Here is a 14717-nt window from a genome sequence, read left to right as displayed (position 1 = left end):
TAATTGCGGCTGATTTTGGAACTTCAGGTGGATATACCCACGTAAAACCAATTTCTGTCTCAAGGAATCGAGTTATGACGGATTAATTGAGTATGTAAAAGTTAAAAGTAAAAGGGAAAGTTGCAAACTATAACTCTGTGAGCACTGTTGACGTCAAATCGAATGAATAGGATATCAGCTTCACTTGAGTGACCTAGCAGTATTGGCGGCAGAGGTTTTGCACTCTACCGAGTGCTCCCCCTCTAGTTTTAGGTTGTAACTGTGAAGCTTGATGAACGCCACTTCGTAAGCTTTGCCAGTAATTATTTGTCTGTTTTGGCCAAAAAGGTAAATTAACCCAAACTTTCAGGTGGATGAATGGGCCTGCTGTCTTATCGATTAGATTGTTGATTATACTGTACCAGTTTATCAACTGATGGACAACGCTCATCCACATTACCAGTGTGGTGGATAAACCTGTTGAGGTCGATGTGTGTCATGGAATAGCATACAACGCAGGTCAAACCCATGAGAAATAAAATGTGCAGGCTTGAACAGGAAGCCAGACATCTCATCAGCTAGATGTGGGAATGTAAGAGCAGAAACCATGGGAGATGTTGGAATGTGTCATTCATTTTACTCTACCAAGAGAGCACCGTCTCATCAAATACATCAAAAGAGAAACGGAGATACAAAGAAACACATGAAAGCCATCACCCCATGTGCAATAGTCAGAATAATTCTGTTAGGATTAATACAAATAAATGATACATCACAGTTAAATCCTGAAATCTTACCAGAACAATGGCTTCCACTGGGGCCTCCAACTTTTACATCGATGATTCTTCCTTTTTTCAACCAAATCACCATCACTGATTATCGCACCATGTGAGACCCGACGTGGTTTAACATCCTCTAACCGCGGATTCAACAGCAACAAGTTGATCGAAATGTTACCAACTTTTGAACCGTCGAATGCCATTTACCAGTGACAAACCTGATCACCAACAAAGAAACATGTAAGCCTGTCAATATATATCTATATATTTACAATAATTATTTTTCCCCCAAAAAGAGCACATTTTATCAACTTCCCCTAAAGTTCAACTTTCCTCAAAATATATACAGGTACGTATATCTCAAATGCTGTGGTACCTGCCGCCGCTTCAGGTGTACCTGGAATACTAAATACGCAGGCCAGGAACGTTGCAATATTTGGACCACCACATGAACACTCGTGGTCAACACTCTTTTGGTGATAATTATAGAATTTGAAGGGTCTCCATCTCTTGAACGCTCGTGCTTTCGAAAGTCCAGGGATCATTATATTTCTGAATGAAAGTCAGTTACTCAGGGGAAAAAAGCAGCACCAAATGGCATTTGTAGGAACCTTTCTTGGCCTTGAAGGTCGAACACACGTCAAAGATGTCATTCTTTAAAGTGTCAAGTATCTCATTTCAAGAAATGGAGATAGAGAGTCAGTCACTGACCCTTGGTGATCTGAAACGAAGATAGAAATGCTTTAGGAAACACTTCACACAAATACAGGTATAAAGGTAATTCAGAAATGCTTTGAAGTAGAACAAGGCAGCTAATCAGCTTTAAATTTTATTTTGGCTTTCAACAGGATGGTCACAAGCTATGCCAATCTTAATGCTCATATGATCACTATCATTTGTTCGTCTTCAGCATGATTTGTCCAGAGAAACACACTTCAAAAGATCTCCCTGTCCTTCGGGATGTATTCTGAACCTTAGGTATGTGATTTCCCTCAAAAGCCTTTCCACAGGATCCTCGAGTTCATGCCTTTCTCGTTGCATAAGCTTGTTTAGAGACGTTAACCTTCCAATTCTCCAACAAACCATGATCACATATTGTTAGAATGGGGCTGCAGGGTGCAGAGAGGATTGCAGAACCACATCTAATCCATCCGTATGGAAATTCGTGATCAAGGTAATCAATGGCCCTGTGGCCTCTGACTCGTGGGCTGGGGGCACTGTCGTGTTATGGCATCGCTGTGTTACGGATAACCGAAAGGAAAAGCTTTGGGCTGAGGAAATTTTGCAACATTCACAAATAGGATTTACTTGTGACTGATCCCTCAAAAAAATGAGGCCCATTGATGGGCACAGATAACCTGGCATCCTCGAGAAAACGTGAGGTTGAGGATGTTCCAATTTTTCAACAAAATGTGGGTTGTCCCCAGTCCAAAAATACCAGTTCTACGCTTTCGCACTCCAGAAGATGGCATTATTAATAGAGAATGAAAACCTTCTCATGATATTGATACCTTGGAAGATTTTGACATCAAGGGAGAGGGAGAGGGGTTCATACATATTATAAACAGGTTCCACAGCTTCAGTTGAAGATTGGTCTTCATGACTTTCTGAAAGTTGCTTCTCGGTATCTGCGGTTGCTAAACTGACTCGTTATCATCCACCGAATGCTCAACACATGCAGTGGGCCTGCTACAACATAGCTATTTATCGAGAACACTTTATTATCCCATTCCTGCAGCACCCATGGTGTTGGTACTTGCTTTCTAAAATGCTCCTTGAATGTGCGTCTTACATCTGGGACTTTCTAGTTGCTCCTCATTTGCTCATGCATCCACCACAATCTCGGTTCTGCATGTTGTAACAATCTCTCTCTTCCAACGATCTCTCTCTTCGACATGTTGCATGGGTTTGGCCACTCATCACTGGTCATCTGCAGAAAACTATCATCTAAATAAATAAATCTTCGTTCATATACAACACAAGGCTGTGGGGTAACATCATTGGCAGAGGGCGTGGCTGTGCCACCGATGCAATGCCCTCTGCTGGTTAGAGCAGAAATTTGTAATTTGTTCATGGTGCTGGCAATAACTCGCTGACTCTTCACAAAGGATACTATGGGATCTCAAACATCCTACAACGAATCCTGGCAGACAGGTCTCCCATTTATCGCCCATCCGAGGGACGGCGCATACATTGATGAATCACCCTGCCTGTGAAACAATGCAATGACAGTTTATAGCTGAGATGGGATTCGGACGCAAGCAAGACAGATTAGAGGAGTGTGTGTGTACCTATTGGCCATCCTGTCAACCCCTAATAAATAAATAACCTGATCCCACACTTTTTGGCCACCATGTACTAGCTTGGTCAAGATGAAAATGACCTCAATATAATTCTTCCGGCAAAGATGGCACAATATCGAGGTAATCATTGAGTTTCTTCACTGGAAGATATAATTATGTCAGGAATGGAAGAACTACTCCTGTAGCTGCTACAAAAGAAAGAGAGAAAACCCCAATAAAAGGAGGATATTCACCAAAGTATAACAATCACCTGAAATACTTTTGCCTTGTAACATATTGCACGATTAACAGGAAACAAAATGTGACTATATTTTTGATAGAACATTTGGCAGTGCACAGAAAAAAAAACTTTCATCCAAAAGGCTGACAAGTTCATGATCATCGCCAAACCGGGAAGCTCATTGCAGTGACTGTTACCTCGACTTGTCGCCAACGCTGCTGGAGGCCTTGCATGCGCCCTTCGATGCGAAGTACATAGTGCAGCTCTTGCTGAGTTCGTGTATGGAGAGCAGACACGACCAAAGACATGTTCTGCACCTGCGTGTTCCGGAGGAGTGTCAGGGAAGAGTTCATCTTGAAAGTGACACAATGAAATTTAAAGGATGCCGGATTGAGAATGTTATTTATTTATATGTTTAAAAAAAATAAATTAAATCACGATGCTGAAAACATTGTTGACAATTTACACAAAGGCAAACACACGACGACATGAAAAAGGACGAAAAGAGACGAAGACCTGCATTTGATGTCTCGAGCGTTTATAAAGGGAGCTCAACGGAAGTTACAACCGAGTACTCTTTTCCAGGTCGTTTTTGACCTTGCGTGGGTGGGTTTTGAATCTCTTTGAAATAAACAAAAATGTCGAAAAGAATACAAAAAAATTCCCCAAATAGAAATAGCTGCCAGCACATGCAAGGAAGGATCCAGATGGCTGAATCGAGTCAGTGGGGTGTCCATCACACAGCGTCATTTTACATTGACCTGTTTGTTCGTGTCGTTGTTTTTGATTTCCAAGAAAAAAATCACGTAAATGAATTTTTATGCGGATAGTGCCCATACGGTTGTCTTTTTTCTCACATCAGTACCCTTCGGATGTCCTTCTCTGCCTTGTTCTACAAGAAGTGCTGTGATCTTCTTTCCTTGCAGCTTCTATCTTGACATTATCCACATGCTTTTCATCACCTTATTAATAATTTGCAGAACATCTAAGCACTGGATCGATATTGGATAGACAGACAGAATGACCTTTGTGTCGAGCAGAGTTTTCATTGTAGAGTGAGGTTTGGTAGGAAATGTAAGGCAATTTGCTGCTTCCCAGTGTCGAGATACCTTGTTCTCGGTCCCTTTGCTCGGTTCATTGAACGTTTTACATTTGAAGTTGAACCACATACTTTCTGGGGGAAAATATTAAGAGTACAGAAATGAACAGATACACATGACTGAGGGGATTTTGTCAGAAGTAGTTGGGGTGAGGACAGGAGGAATTACCAAGAAGGTCTCATCCCACCAGCATCCCACAGGATGGTGCACACCTACCTTCAAGCTGTCTGGGATCGATTCCTAACCTGACGATAAACCTCGACTGCACAGATTGTTGCCTCAAAAACGGGGCATTCCTCGTATGGACCTTACGCTGGTTGATCTGCATCTGCTAGCGGAAGCTGGTGAACAAAAACATATCGATATAGTATTTGGCGAATAGAAGGCGAGTTATCGCCGGCACCCTGAACAAATTCCACATTCCTTGCTGAATCACGTTCAGTCGAATATCAAGCCTGTTCAGCCGGTTCGTCAAATACTTTGGCAAAACAGGTCCCCAGGCGAACCCACAAAGAAGGTGGCAATAAATTGGCGCAGTAAAAGAGGTAGTATCCTCAGTTGAGTAGGATTGCCCCCATCTTGCTCATTCCTGGCTTTACCCATAAATTCAAACTTTTATATAATAAATCAGAGTAACCTCAAATGCTGGCTTTTGTCATTGAAGGAAATAGGGAAGAACTTTTTACTTCTGTAGAACCTGCCAGACACACACGCTTATGTTGTCATCATCGGTTTACCAAGCGAGTGAATCCCTTCAAGTTGCAAGCCTGTGATCAAGCTTTGTTTCAAGCTGGTGGATCCATCAGCTCGGTTTTATCCCACGAGAGATTCAGTTGCCACGTTGCATGACGAAAACCTCGTGCAGTGTTTTAAGCATGAAACATAGGCAGAGGTTTGACAACAATTAGGGAAACGAAAACGCTGCAGAGGTACTAAAGCAAGAAAGAGGACACAGTCATATAATGAGAAAGCACATCATGTTATTCGCTGAAGAATACATTGTACAGGGGTGGGATGCTGCAGTAGGTGTGAATATATAGCTCGTTTCTTGGAAGGACCGAGCACAAGCAACAGGGAAGTGGAAACAGAAGTGGATTTCAAAAGCATAAGGGAGAGAGAAAGCAGGACAGAGAAACGATCATGTGATTCAGAAAATAGGAAGAGAACATAACATTAAAGAGCAGAAGATAGAAGATGGATCAAGTTGGTATGTCAAAGGGAAAGCCATATTTAAATTATTAATTTGCCCAGACACTGCTCTTGGAAGGACTTGAATAATCTTCTTGGTTCATTTGCATTTCTAAAGGTCAGGTCAGGTGAGGTCAGGTATGGGAACATAGGTCGGAGCAGCGAGTCACTGCATCCACTTTCTGCCGGTATTCCAGGGGCCTCCATATGGCCATTCCCCCGGCAAATGCCTGGCCCATCCCCATCTCCTTGAGATGCCAATCAATCTGCTGCAACCATGAGGCATGTGGTCAGCCATTGGCCTCTGCTTACGAGACTCCCTCGCTGAGAGAATCTGGTGAGCAGGATCAGCGTCAGGAAAATGAGCCACATGTCCATACAGCCACAGCTGATGCTCACAGACTATGCAGGTAACAAATCTCATTTGAGTCTCTCTCAGCAACTGCTCGTTGGACACAAAGTCCGACCAGGGAGAGCCAAGGATTCTCCGTAGAGACCTGGTACCAAATGAATGAAGTCTCCGTCTCAGATCCCTGGTCAGAGTCCAAGTCTCACCTCTGTAGAGCAAGACTGGAAGCACCAAGGACCTGAAGACTCGGACTTTCGTCCTCCTGCACAGATACTCACAGTGCCACACCCCATAATCCAGTGAATTAATGACTTCCCAGGCCCGACTCAGACGTCTATTGACCTCTGACTCACAGCCAGCAGAGACATGAATATCACTGCCAAGGTAAGTGAATCTCTCAACGACCTCAACATCCTCACCAAAAACAGGTACAGACAGGACAGCAGCATCCAAGATGTCATTGAAAGCCTGAATCTTAGTTTTGACCCAGGAAACCCATAATCCCGGTGGCTCTGAATCTTCATTCAGCACCTCGAGGGCCCCCAAATGGTTAGCCAGAGTCTCCGCAACGATGACTGCATCATCTGCGAAATCAAGGTCAGAGATCTTGACATTCACAAATGATGCACCACAGCTTGGTCTCTTCGACATCCTCCCAAGAATCCAGTCCGTACAAGTGCTGAAAAGTGTGGGGTTCAGTGCACACCCCTGACAAACTCCAGAATCAACTGGAAATAAGTGGCCCAGTGGGACTTCACTTTGGACTCCTCTGTCAACAGCCCAGGTGTTATCTCAATTATCATTGGAGTCATCTTATTGGATACAGCTACAGGAACTCCTTGAGCCTGGTAACCATCAGAGTGACCAGACCAATAGTAGGTGTAACCACCCACCATCATATCACCACTATCCGGTCTCCAAACCTCAGAGAGTGCTGCAATACCCATGTTCAAACACTTGAGCTCAGATAACAGAGACAGGTGATATCTTCGGGATAGGACATTCCAGACACCCACCCGAAGGGACCACCTCAGGTTAACGCAAGGAGACTGCTGTCTGGTGGGCGACACCGCAGCACCATTCTGCCACACACCACCACAATGTGACCCAGGAAATTTACCCAGTGCATGTCCTACTATCATCAAGGAACTGGGGTCTCAAAGACTTTGCCCCAATCCCTTCATCCGGTGAGCTTCCCTGCGAAGGGCAGCAGCACATGAAGTACTCACACTGAGTGGGTTTTCAGTTTTCTTTGCATTTGTGGGTTTTGCAGAGTGAATTGTTTTACAGGGGCCGGAGTGCAAATTCTGCCACCAACCTCCTGAAAAAAAAAGGAACCCAACTGCAGGACGACACCTGCAGACACAGTTTGGCTCTAGATATGGATGGTGGTTCGCTCACAATGCTCACAACGAGGTCCTCTTTACTTTGACAGGTGTTGTTTTTAATCCCGTTGGGTTTCCATATCACACACCCTCCTCACCAGGAAACCTGGTGGGGGAGACGGTTTCGTCACCTACAACCCAACTATGAAACGGGTTAGTACAGGTTTACAAGGTACCTGCAGCAAGTCACAGATTTGATCTGACCTGACCTGACAATAACACACAAAGTTTAATTATATTACAAATATTTTTTTAAAGATTGGCCACAACTCATGAATAACATGCAAACGGAGGGTTAACAAATTGGCTTGTTTACTTTTTGCACATCATTCTGTGTTGATTTTCCATCTTGTACGACTGTCCTTAGAGATTAAATAGAATGACACTTGTTCCTTTGTCCAGACACTGCTCTTGTTACCTCGACTTGTCGCCAACGCTGCTGGAGACTTTGCATGCGCCCTTCGATGCGAAGTAGAACAATGGGCACAATACATTATCGGTGTCAATTATCACAAACAGGTCGAGGCATTAATGTGTGCACCGTCCCTTGGAAAGAGGGTAAGCCGGAGGACCTGCCCGTTCGCATTGGTCGTTAGTGGACGTTAAAGTTCCCACGGTGTCCTTCATGAAGTGTAACCAAGTTATAGCAATCACCTGCAATAAGTTACCCTATAAATTCATGAAGTGAGAGCACCCTGCCCGAAGTACAATTTCCTACCCCAATTGCAACTGCTTCAGCAGCAGAAACACTCTATAAAGGCTCCGGCACATTGATGATGATGATGATGATGATGATGATCACTTGCTCTCCCTATTGCTACATTTTCACATGACAGTTCTTGCTCTTTGTGTCCATTCATTATTTTGTGGCATTAAGAGTGCTGCTACAGCCTCCTGCAGTCAAGACCTGAATATTGTTTTTTTTTAGCAAAGCTGTTCTTCGTTGATTCCTCTGTAAATTCGATGCCAAATCACATTGAAAGGGCAGTGGCTGCGCTGAAAGGTTTTTGGAGAGCATAGTGGCTGAAAAAAAAAGCCACTAATTAATTGGGACTTTCTTTCAGTGGAAAGGTGTTGATCGAGTTTTGGAGCGAATTTCATCCTGGGACTTGGTGCCTTTTCCAGCCTGAGTGCTGCTTTATGCAAAACAACTGGCATTGTTTGACCGTTTTTTTTTAACCAGATGTGAAAGTGTTGCCATAGAAACAGTAAACTAAAATAATGAGGATTCATTTATTTATTTATTTATTTTTTAATGATTAGCTGCCAAATTAATATACATTCTGAAAATGTTTCCATGCGCGAGATTAAACTTTTCTACGTGAGGATTCATCGTTTAGAGTTACAGGAAGGAAAATCGCTCACCCATTGAAAGCCAGCTCATGGTCACCATTTCGACGTGATTATTAAGCTGGCTGTCCATAACTGCCTGCATTTGTGACTGTAAACAGCAAACATTCCACCACCTTGGACAAAGTCAAAATGGCCAGATTACCATAGTCCATCTGTTGCAACGAGATTTTTTATTGCAAGATCAAATTGGATAGCCATGTCAAGATGAAACATGTGACACAGCAAGTTCTGGTCAAATGAAAAATGCACAAATTCTGTGACTATGACTTCATACTTCTTCTTTACGGCTCCATTTGATACCGTCTTGTTGGCGGGACGGATGGTGGAAAGCTCCTGGCCAAAAACATTCATGAACCAGTTGACCAGGCCTGACGTTCAGTTGGAGCTGGATTGGGGGGGGGGGAAAATTGTAATTTGTTTAGGTTGTCAGCGAACTACTCGCAGACGGGACATCAGGCTTAATGTCCATTTGAGGCACAGCACACTGAGATGCAACAACCTTACAGCAAAACACCAATGTGACAATTTAGAGTTGAGCGAGGATGCAAATTCAGACTAGACAGCTCAAAGGTAAGAATGCTACCTCTGTATTATCCTGTTGTAAATAATTTCCCTCTAATTGGAGTGGCAGTCTGGAATAAAACCTGTTAGAAAACACTCACAACTCCAGCTCATGGACTGTCTCCTTGCCTTTCTGGCAAGATATTCATTCAAGTAACGGTAATAATAGTAGTAGTAGCTGCTTGAAATGAGGTTACAGGCATGAATTGCAATATTATGTATGTGTTTGTGTGTGTGAAAAGGAGGGTGTGTGGGTTTGTCAGGAGGGGTAAATTTGAGAATAGTAAGAAAGGATACTAAAGGCAGCTGCATACTTCGTTGTTGTTGTTTTTGTTGTTGTTCCAAAGCATTACTTGATAAACCGTTGATGTCATCCTGGTCCAGATTCCTGGGTGAACTTACTTTGACAAGACAAGACCAGAAATATTCACAGCTGACAAGACCTTTGTCCACAGCTCAATGGAGATCTGCTCTCCCCTTTGGGCTGAGAAGCCAGCATATCAATTACATTGGTCTCTCCTGAATTCTGTAAAATCTGAAGTTTTCAACAACGTTGACATTTCCCATGATGAGGTCAAAGCTATCATATCATAGACTGGTCAGTGGAATGTTTTTTTTTTTTACCCCCTCCAATGCAATCGAGCTCCCGCTGCTCATTCAGCCCTCTGACCCTTTACAGAAAATCCAGGATGCACATGTTCTTCCAATAACCCCTCCAAGACTAGTTAAACTCTCAAAATCCAGGCTGATGGCACAACTCCACTCTTTTGTTACTTTTTTCCCATTTTGTTGAGCCACCTTCCTGAGGCTGTTCTATCCCTTTATTCCTTCCAGGACTTCAAGCAGGTAATGTACCACCATATTTCCCCATCCCTTACCACAATCTTTCCAACCCCCATGAACCTCACCTAAACTAACCCCATCCTTTTATTTGTAGGTTGTAATTTATTCGCTTCCCCTCTCTCCCATTTTATTGTTCACTCATTCCTTTATTTGTATCCAACCGTGACCCCACTATCACGATATTGCCATTTTACCCTTTGTCGTCAACTATCTACAGAGGGTATCTGTGCACCCCCCCCCCAAGGACTCTACCAAACCAACTTTTTTTCTTCTTCCTTTTATGGTCCTACAACACATTTGAGATGTCAACAAAAAACATTTCCCAGCACTCTGGCGATATTCAAGATGGCGTCCAAAATGTCCACCCTCAGTGCATGTACCGTTTTATGCCTCAGCTCCCTGAACAGCTCAGCTCTGCCATTCAGCCTGGCCCTGCGACTCTGGGCAATGGTATCCAGTGTCTCTTGAGAGATGAAATTCTTCTTGGCCCGATGGTGGGTTCCAAGACATCTCCTGGCAACATCAAGGATGGTGGTCTTGAAGGCACTCCACAACTCTTCAGGATTCCCTGACCCACCCAGACTCCCCCCCCCCCCAACTCTCCACTCAGCCTATTTGCAAACTCCTCAGCTACCCTCTAATCCTTGAGTATGCCAACATCCAGCCTAGTCTGGGATGGTAACATTCTCTTGGATTCAAGCTGAAACTTAAGAGTTGCTACAACAAGCCTGTGGTTAGTCTTGAGGAACTGAGCACTCTGGTAGACCCTGCAGTTATGGATCATCTTCCATTGACCATCAACGAACAGATGGTCAATCTCCTTTTCCACACCGCCAGAGTTGGAATACCATGTCCAGCGATGAGCCTGTGGGTGCTGAAACCATGAACCAGCCACCCTAAGTCAATGACTTCTTGCAAAGTCAAGGAACCTAGTGCTATTCTGGTTCATAGTTCCTGACCCATGGGGACCAACACATGTTTCATAACCATCCCTATCAGTTCCAGTTGATGCAGTGAAATCCCCCAAAGACTAGAAGTGTATCTCGTCTGGGGCACTGATCAACCACAGACTCGAGCGTGGCGTAGAATGCGTCCTTCACGGTGAGATCACTCGCCTCAGTCGGAGCATAAACAGAGACCAGGGAAATGACACCCAATGAGTGACGAATCCTTAGTCTCATAATACGCTCGTTGACAGGTGTTCCTGAATTATCATTGGAGTCAGCTAATTGGACACAGCTACAGCAACTCCTTGGGCATTGTAACTATCAGAGCGACCAGACGAATAGTAGCTGTAACCACCCGCCATGATTTCACCACAATCCAGTCTACGAACCTCAGAAAGTGCTGCAATCCCGATGTCCAAACACTTGAGCTCACGTGATAACAAAGACAGGTGATCATCCTCTCTTAGCGACAGGACATTCCAGGCACCCATCTGAAGGGACCACTTCAAGTTAACCCAAGGAGACCGCCGTTTGGTGGACGTCACTTCAACACCACTCCGACACACACGACCACAATCTGACCCAGGAAGTTTACCCCGTGTATTTCCTCCTATCATCAAAGAATGTGGGTCCCGAAGACTTTGCCCCAATCCGTTCCTCCAGTGAGCTGCCCTGCGAAGGGCAGCTGCACAGGCGGTACTCCCACGGAGTGGGTTTCAGATTTATTTTTGCTTTTAGAATGTTATGCGGAATGATGGGTTTTTATGGTGGCCGAAGTGCAAATCCTGCCACTAACCTCCCGATCAAAATTAACCCAACTGCAGGAGGATGTCCACAGACACCGTTGTGCACGAGATGTGGATGGCCGTTGGCTCACAAGGAGCTCCTCAACCGTTTGACAGGTTTTGTTCTTCATCCTGCTGGGGATAAATATCAGATACCCTCCTCAGTTTAGTCGCCGACAACGTGACCATGGAACAGGTTAGTGCAGGTTTACATGGTACCTGCAGTAAGTGACATCTAATCTGACCTGACCTGACACTGGCTCTCTTGATGGTAGACAAACACTTGTTGCGGGCTTTGTGGAATGATCCGAGGTTGCCTTCAGCCGGATTTACCTTCCAGGAGGAGAATCCAAGTTGTTTTAAAGCAACTGCCTCACCACAGGATTCAGAGTACAAAGAGCAGGCGGATGGGTAAGATCACTGAAGATGAGATGGGATGAATCTGTGCATAAGAGAGGACAGTTTTTTTTTTGTGGAAGAATTCCAAGGCTGAGTGAATATCAGCAGCGGTGGATGGATGTGGACCGGTCCTGAAGTGTAGAAAAATCAATCTTTTTTTTTTAATGCGAATACGTAAATACATGGGGTCCGTGAATAGCGGGGACCTCAAATGTCGGGGTCCGACAGTGCCGTAATATTTTTTGAAGGATTATAAAAATATATAAAAGTACACGGAAGAAGCATACAAATAATAACAACAAGAAGTTAAGAAAAAAACGACCTTTTTTCATGTTTCACTTCATTTAACATCCTCATTGAGAGTCACAGATACAATATGTTTGCGAAGTACAACATGCTATCTTTTGATTAAACCCTTTAGTGAAGCGACTGGTAGGCTTCCCCAGTGCATCCTCAATTCCATTTGGCTTGTACCCTTGCATAAAGTGTTCTGTAAGGCAAGGACGGGCTTGCAGGATGGCCTGGAGGGCCACCCTCTTACCTCTCTCTCTAAGCTGTCGAACCTGGGTTTGAATCCCAATCCAGCTATGAACTGTCATCCCGGTGTTTCACAGGGAGGGTGATTCATCAATGTGTGGGCCGTCCCTAGGATGGACGATAAACTGGACATCCCATCTGCTGGCATTAGTTTGTAGACATTAAAGATCCCACGGTGTTCTTCGCAAAGAGTAGGTGAGCTTAAGCTCATACAATAGCCAAATTCCAAATTCCTGTATCATAACTACTGCTGAGAAGACAATGGCAAACCACCCAGTATAACCCTTGCCGAGAAACCCTTTTGACAGCACCGAGACTCTGAAGCAGAGGATGGTACATCAGAATCAGAAGCCAAGGGCAATCTTCCTTCATAAGACTTCTTTTATCCATGATTAGTAGCAGCTGAACGTGTGGCACCATTTCTATTTCGTGTTCAAGCACAGAAAGGAAAGCTATTAACAGGTTCATGTGTTCCACCTGCTCTTCCTGAAATCCATCACGAATGTATTCAAAAGGAACAATGGAATATTCACATGATAAGCATGTAAGAATAATACAACTTTTATTGCCCCTCCAACCCCATCAGTGCATGTTTTTCCATAATTTTCCTCCCACCCATTACTGTACACTCCCTTTCCTTTTGGAAGCCTCCATATAATTAGTCCGGGAGCCAACCTGTGTACGAGGCTGTTTTAGGGTTGGACCTTACAGCCTCTGCTATAAAATTTTACACCCCCAGGATGTTTAGATATATGTTTGCAGTTCATGAAAACCAATGTTGGCAATTCATAAGCTCTTGCGAAAAATTTTGGCGGACGTTTTTGTTTGAGGAAGATTTGAAAAATTTGATAAAACAGTAATTGTCAATAAAATTTCTAAAAAAATTAAAAAATCACATTCATTAAAAATAAATGTGAACTAAATGTAAGAATTCAATCAGTGCATTGTAAAATGACAAAAAAAAATTGCCTTTGTGGAAGTAAACCTCGTAAAAGTACATAATTTTGTGAAAAATGCCTTAAAAATAACGTTTTTTGAAGATGGCCTTTAGAACTTTTCTTATCATAGGCAGATGCTGCATTAGAATACTAATTTCTCTTAATGTGATATGAACATGGTATCCATGGCTAATTAAAACAGCAAATTTGAGTGAGTTCTATCAATTTTTAAAGAGAAAATTAACATTTTTGTCAACCAAAGTTACCCCTACCCCCAAAATCCTCTTACTCTATTGAACACAGTTCGGTTAAGGTTTGCTGGATCCAGGTTGGGTACTTCACAGTTCACTCTTCCAAAGGAAAATTCAATGGTGTTTGGAGTGACATGGCCCTGGAGCAGACATATAACAATGAACGGAAGACATCTCTGTTCAAAGGCATATCTCAGGCACCAGCTGCTCGAGATAAATATGTGAAGACAGCACCATTTCTCACAGCTGTATCAGAGAACATAAAGTCTATGGCTAATCTAGGCCAACAGGAATCTACTCATCATGGAGAAACACATAAGCAGGCAACAGAAGAACATATGCATGTTGAGGAGATCAAGAAAGTGATATGCCAGCAGATGATAAACCCATTCCAGTGTAACAACCAAGTGGATCTGCTCAATAGAGCAACTGGTGAGAAGGATGCTTCAAAAGACTTGGTCCATGCTCAAGCTAAGGGCATGGAAGCCATTATGAAAGCAGAAAGAGGTGGTCTCTATTAAGATTGAACCACTGAAGCTGGTAACTTTCTCCTCACAGAAGAAATCAAACCCATCAAGGCAACAGAGTTTAATCAGGATCTATCAAGATGAGACTGCAGCTACACGTGTGCTGTGTTTCTATCGAGATGCCGACCCAGTCACAAGACAGATTGCATTTTCCCATGAGTGGACAGACTACCCATCATCCCTGTTTGAGGTTGATCCACGCTTAGCACAGGGGTTTGTAATGCGCAAAGGCAACAAGTCTGATTTCGTGGCAGTGCTAATTGCTGAAGCTGA

The 14717-nt window shown here is 43.6% G+C and overlaps 1 protein-coding gene across 4 annotated transcripts in view; it reads right to left on the bottom strand.

The window, feature by feature from the left end:
* Window positions 1-592: 592 nt before the first annotated feature.
* The window catches only part of LOC147012787 (noelin-3-like), a 51184-nt gene continuing 37059 nt past the window's right edge, over window positions 593-14717 (bottom strand). For 3 of the 4 annotated variants that reach the window (XM_085853972.1, XM_085853973.1, XM_085853970.1), the window contains exons 3-4: window positions 3479-3598; window positions 593-1479 (exon numbers count right to left, since the gene is read on the bottom strand). In XM_085853972.1, the coding sequence (XP_085710098.1) occupies window positions 1462-1479; window positions 3479-3598 (138 nt within the window). In that variant the 3' untranslated portion in view covers window positions 593-1461. Of the gene's footprint in view, window positions 1480-3478; window positions 3599-8242; window positions 9042-14717 lie in introns of those variants that run through there. The other variant, XM_085853971.1, reaches the window with a different exon arrangement.

Source organism: Eptatretus burgeri, chromosome 14, assembly GCF_056783735.1.
Source record: "Eptatretus burgeri isolate ZD-2024b chromosome 14, Ebu_testis_v1, whole genome shotgun sequence".
NCBI lineage: Eukaryota > Metazoa > Chordata > Myxini > Myxiniformes > Myxinidae > Eptatretus > Eptatretus burgeri.
This window is presented reverse-complemented; position numbering and strand designations above follow the sequence as displayed.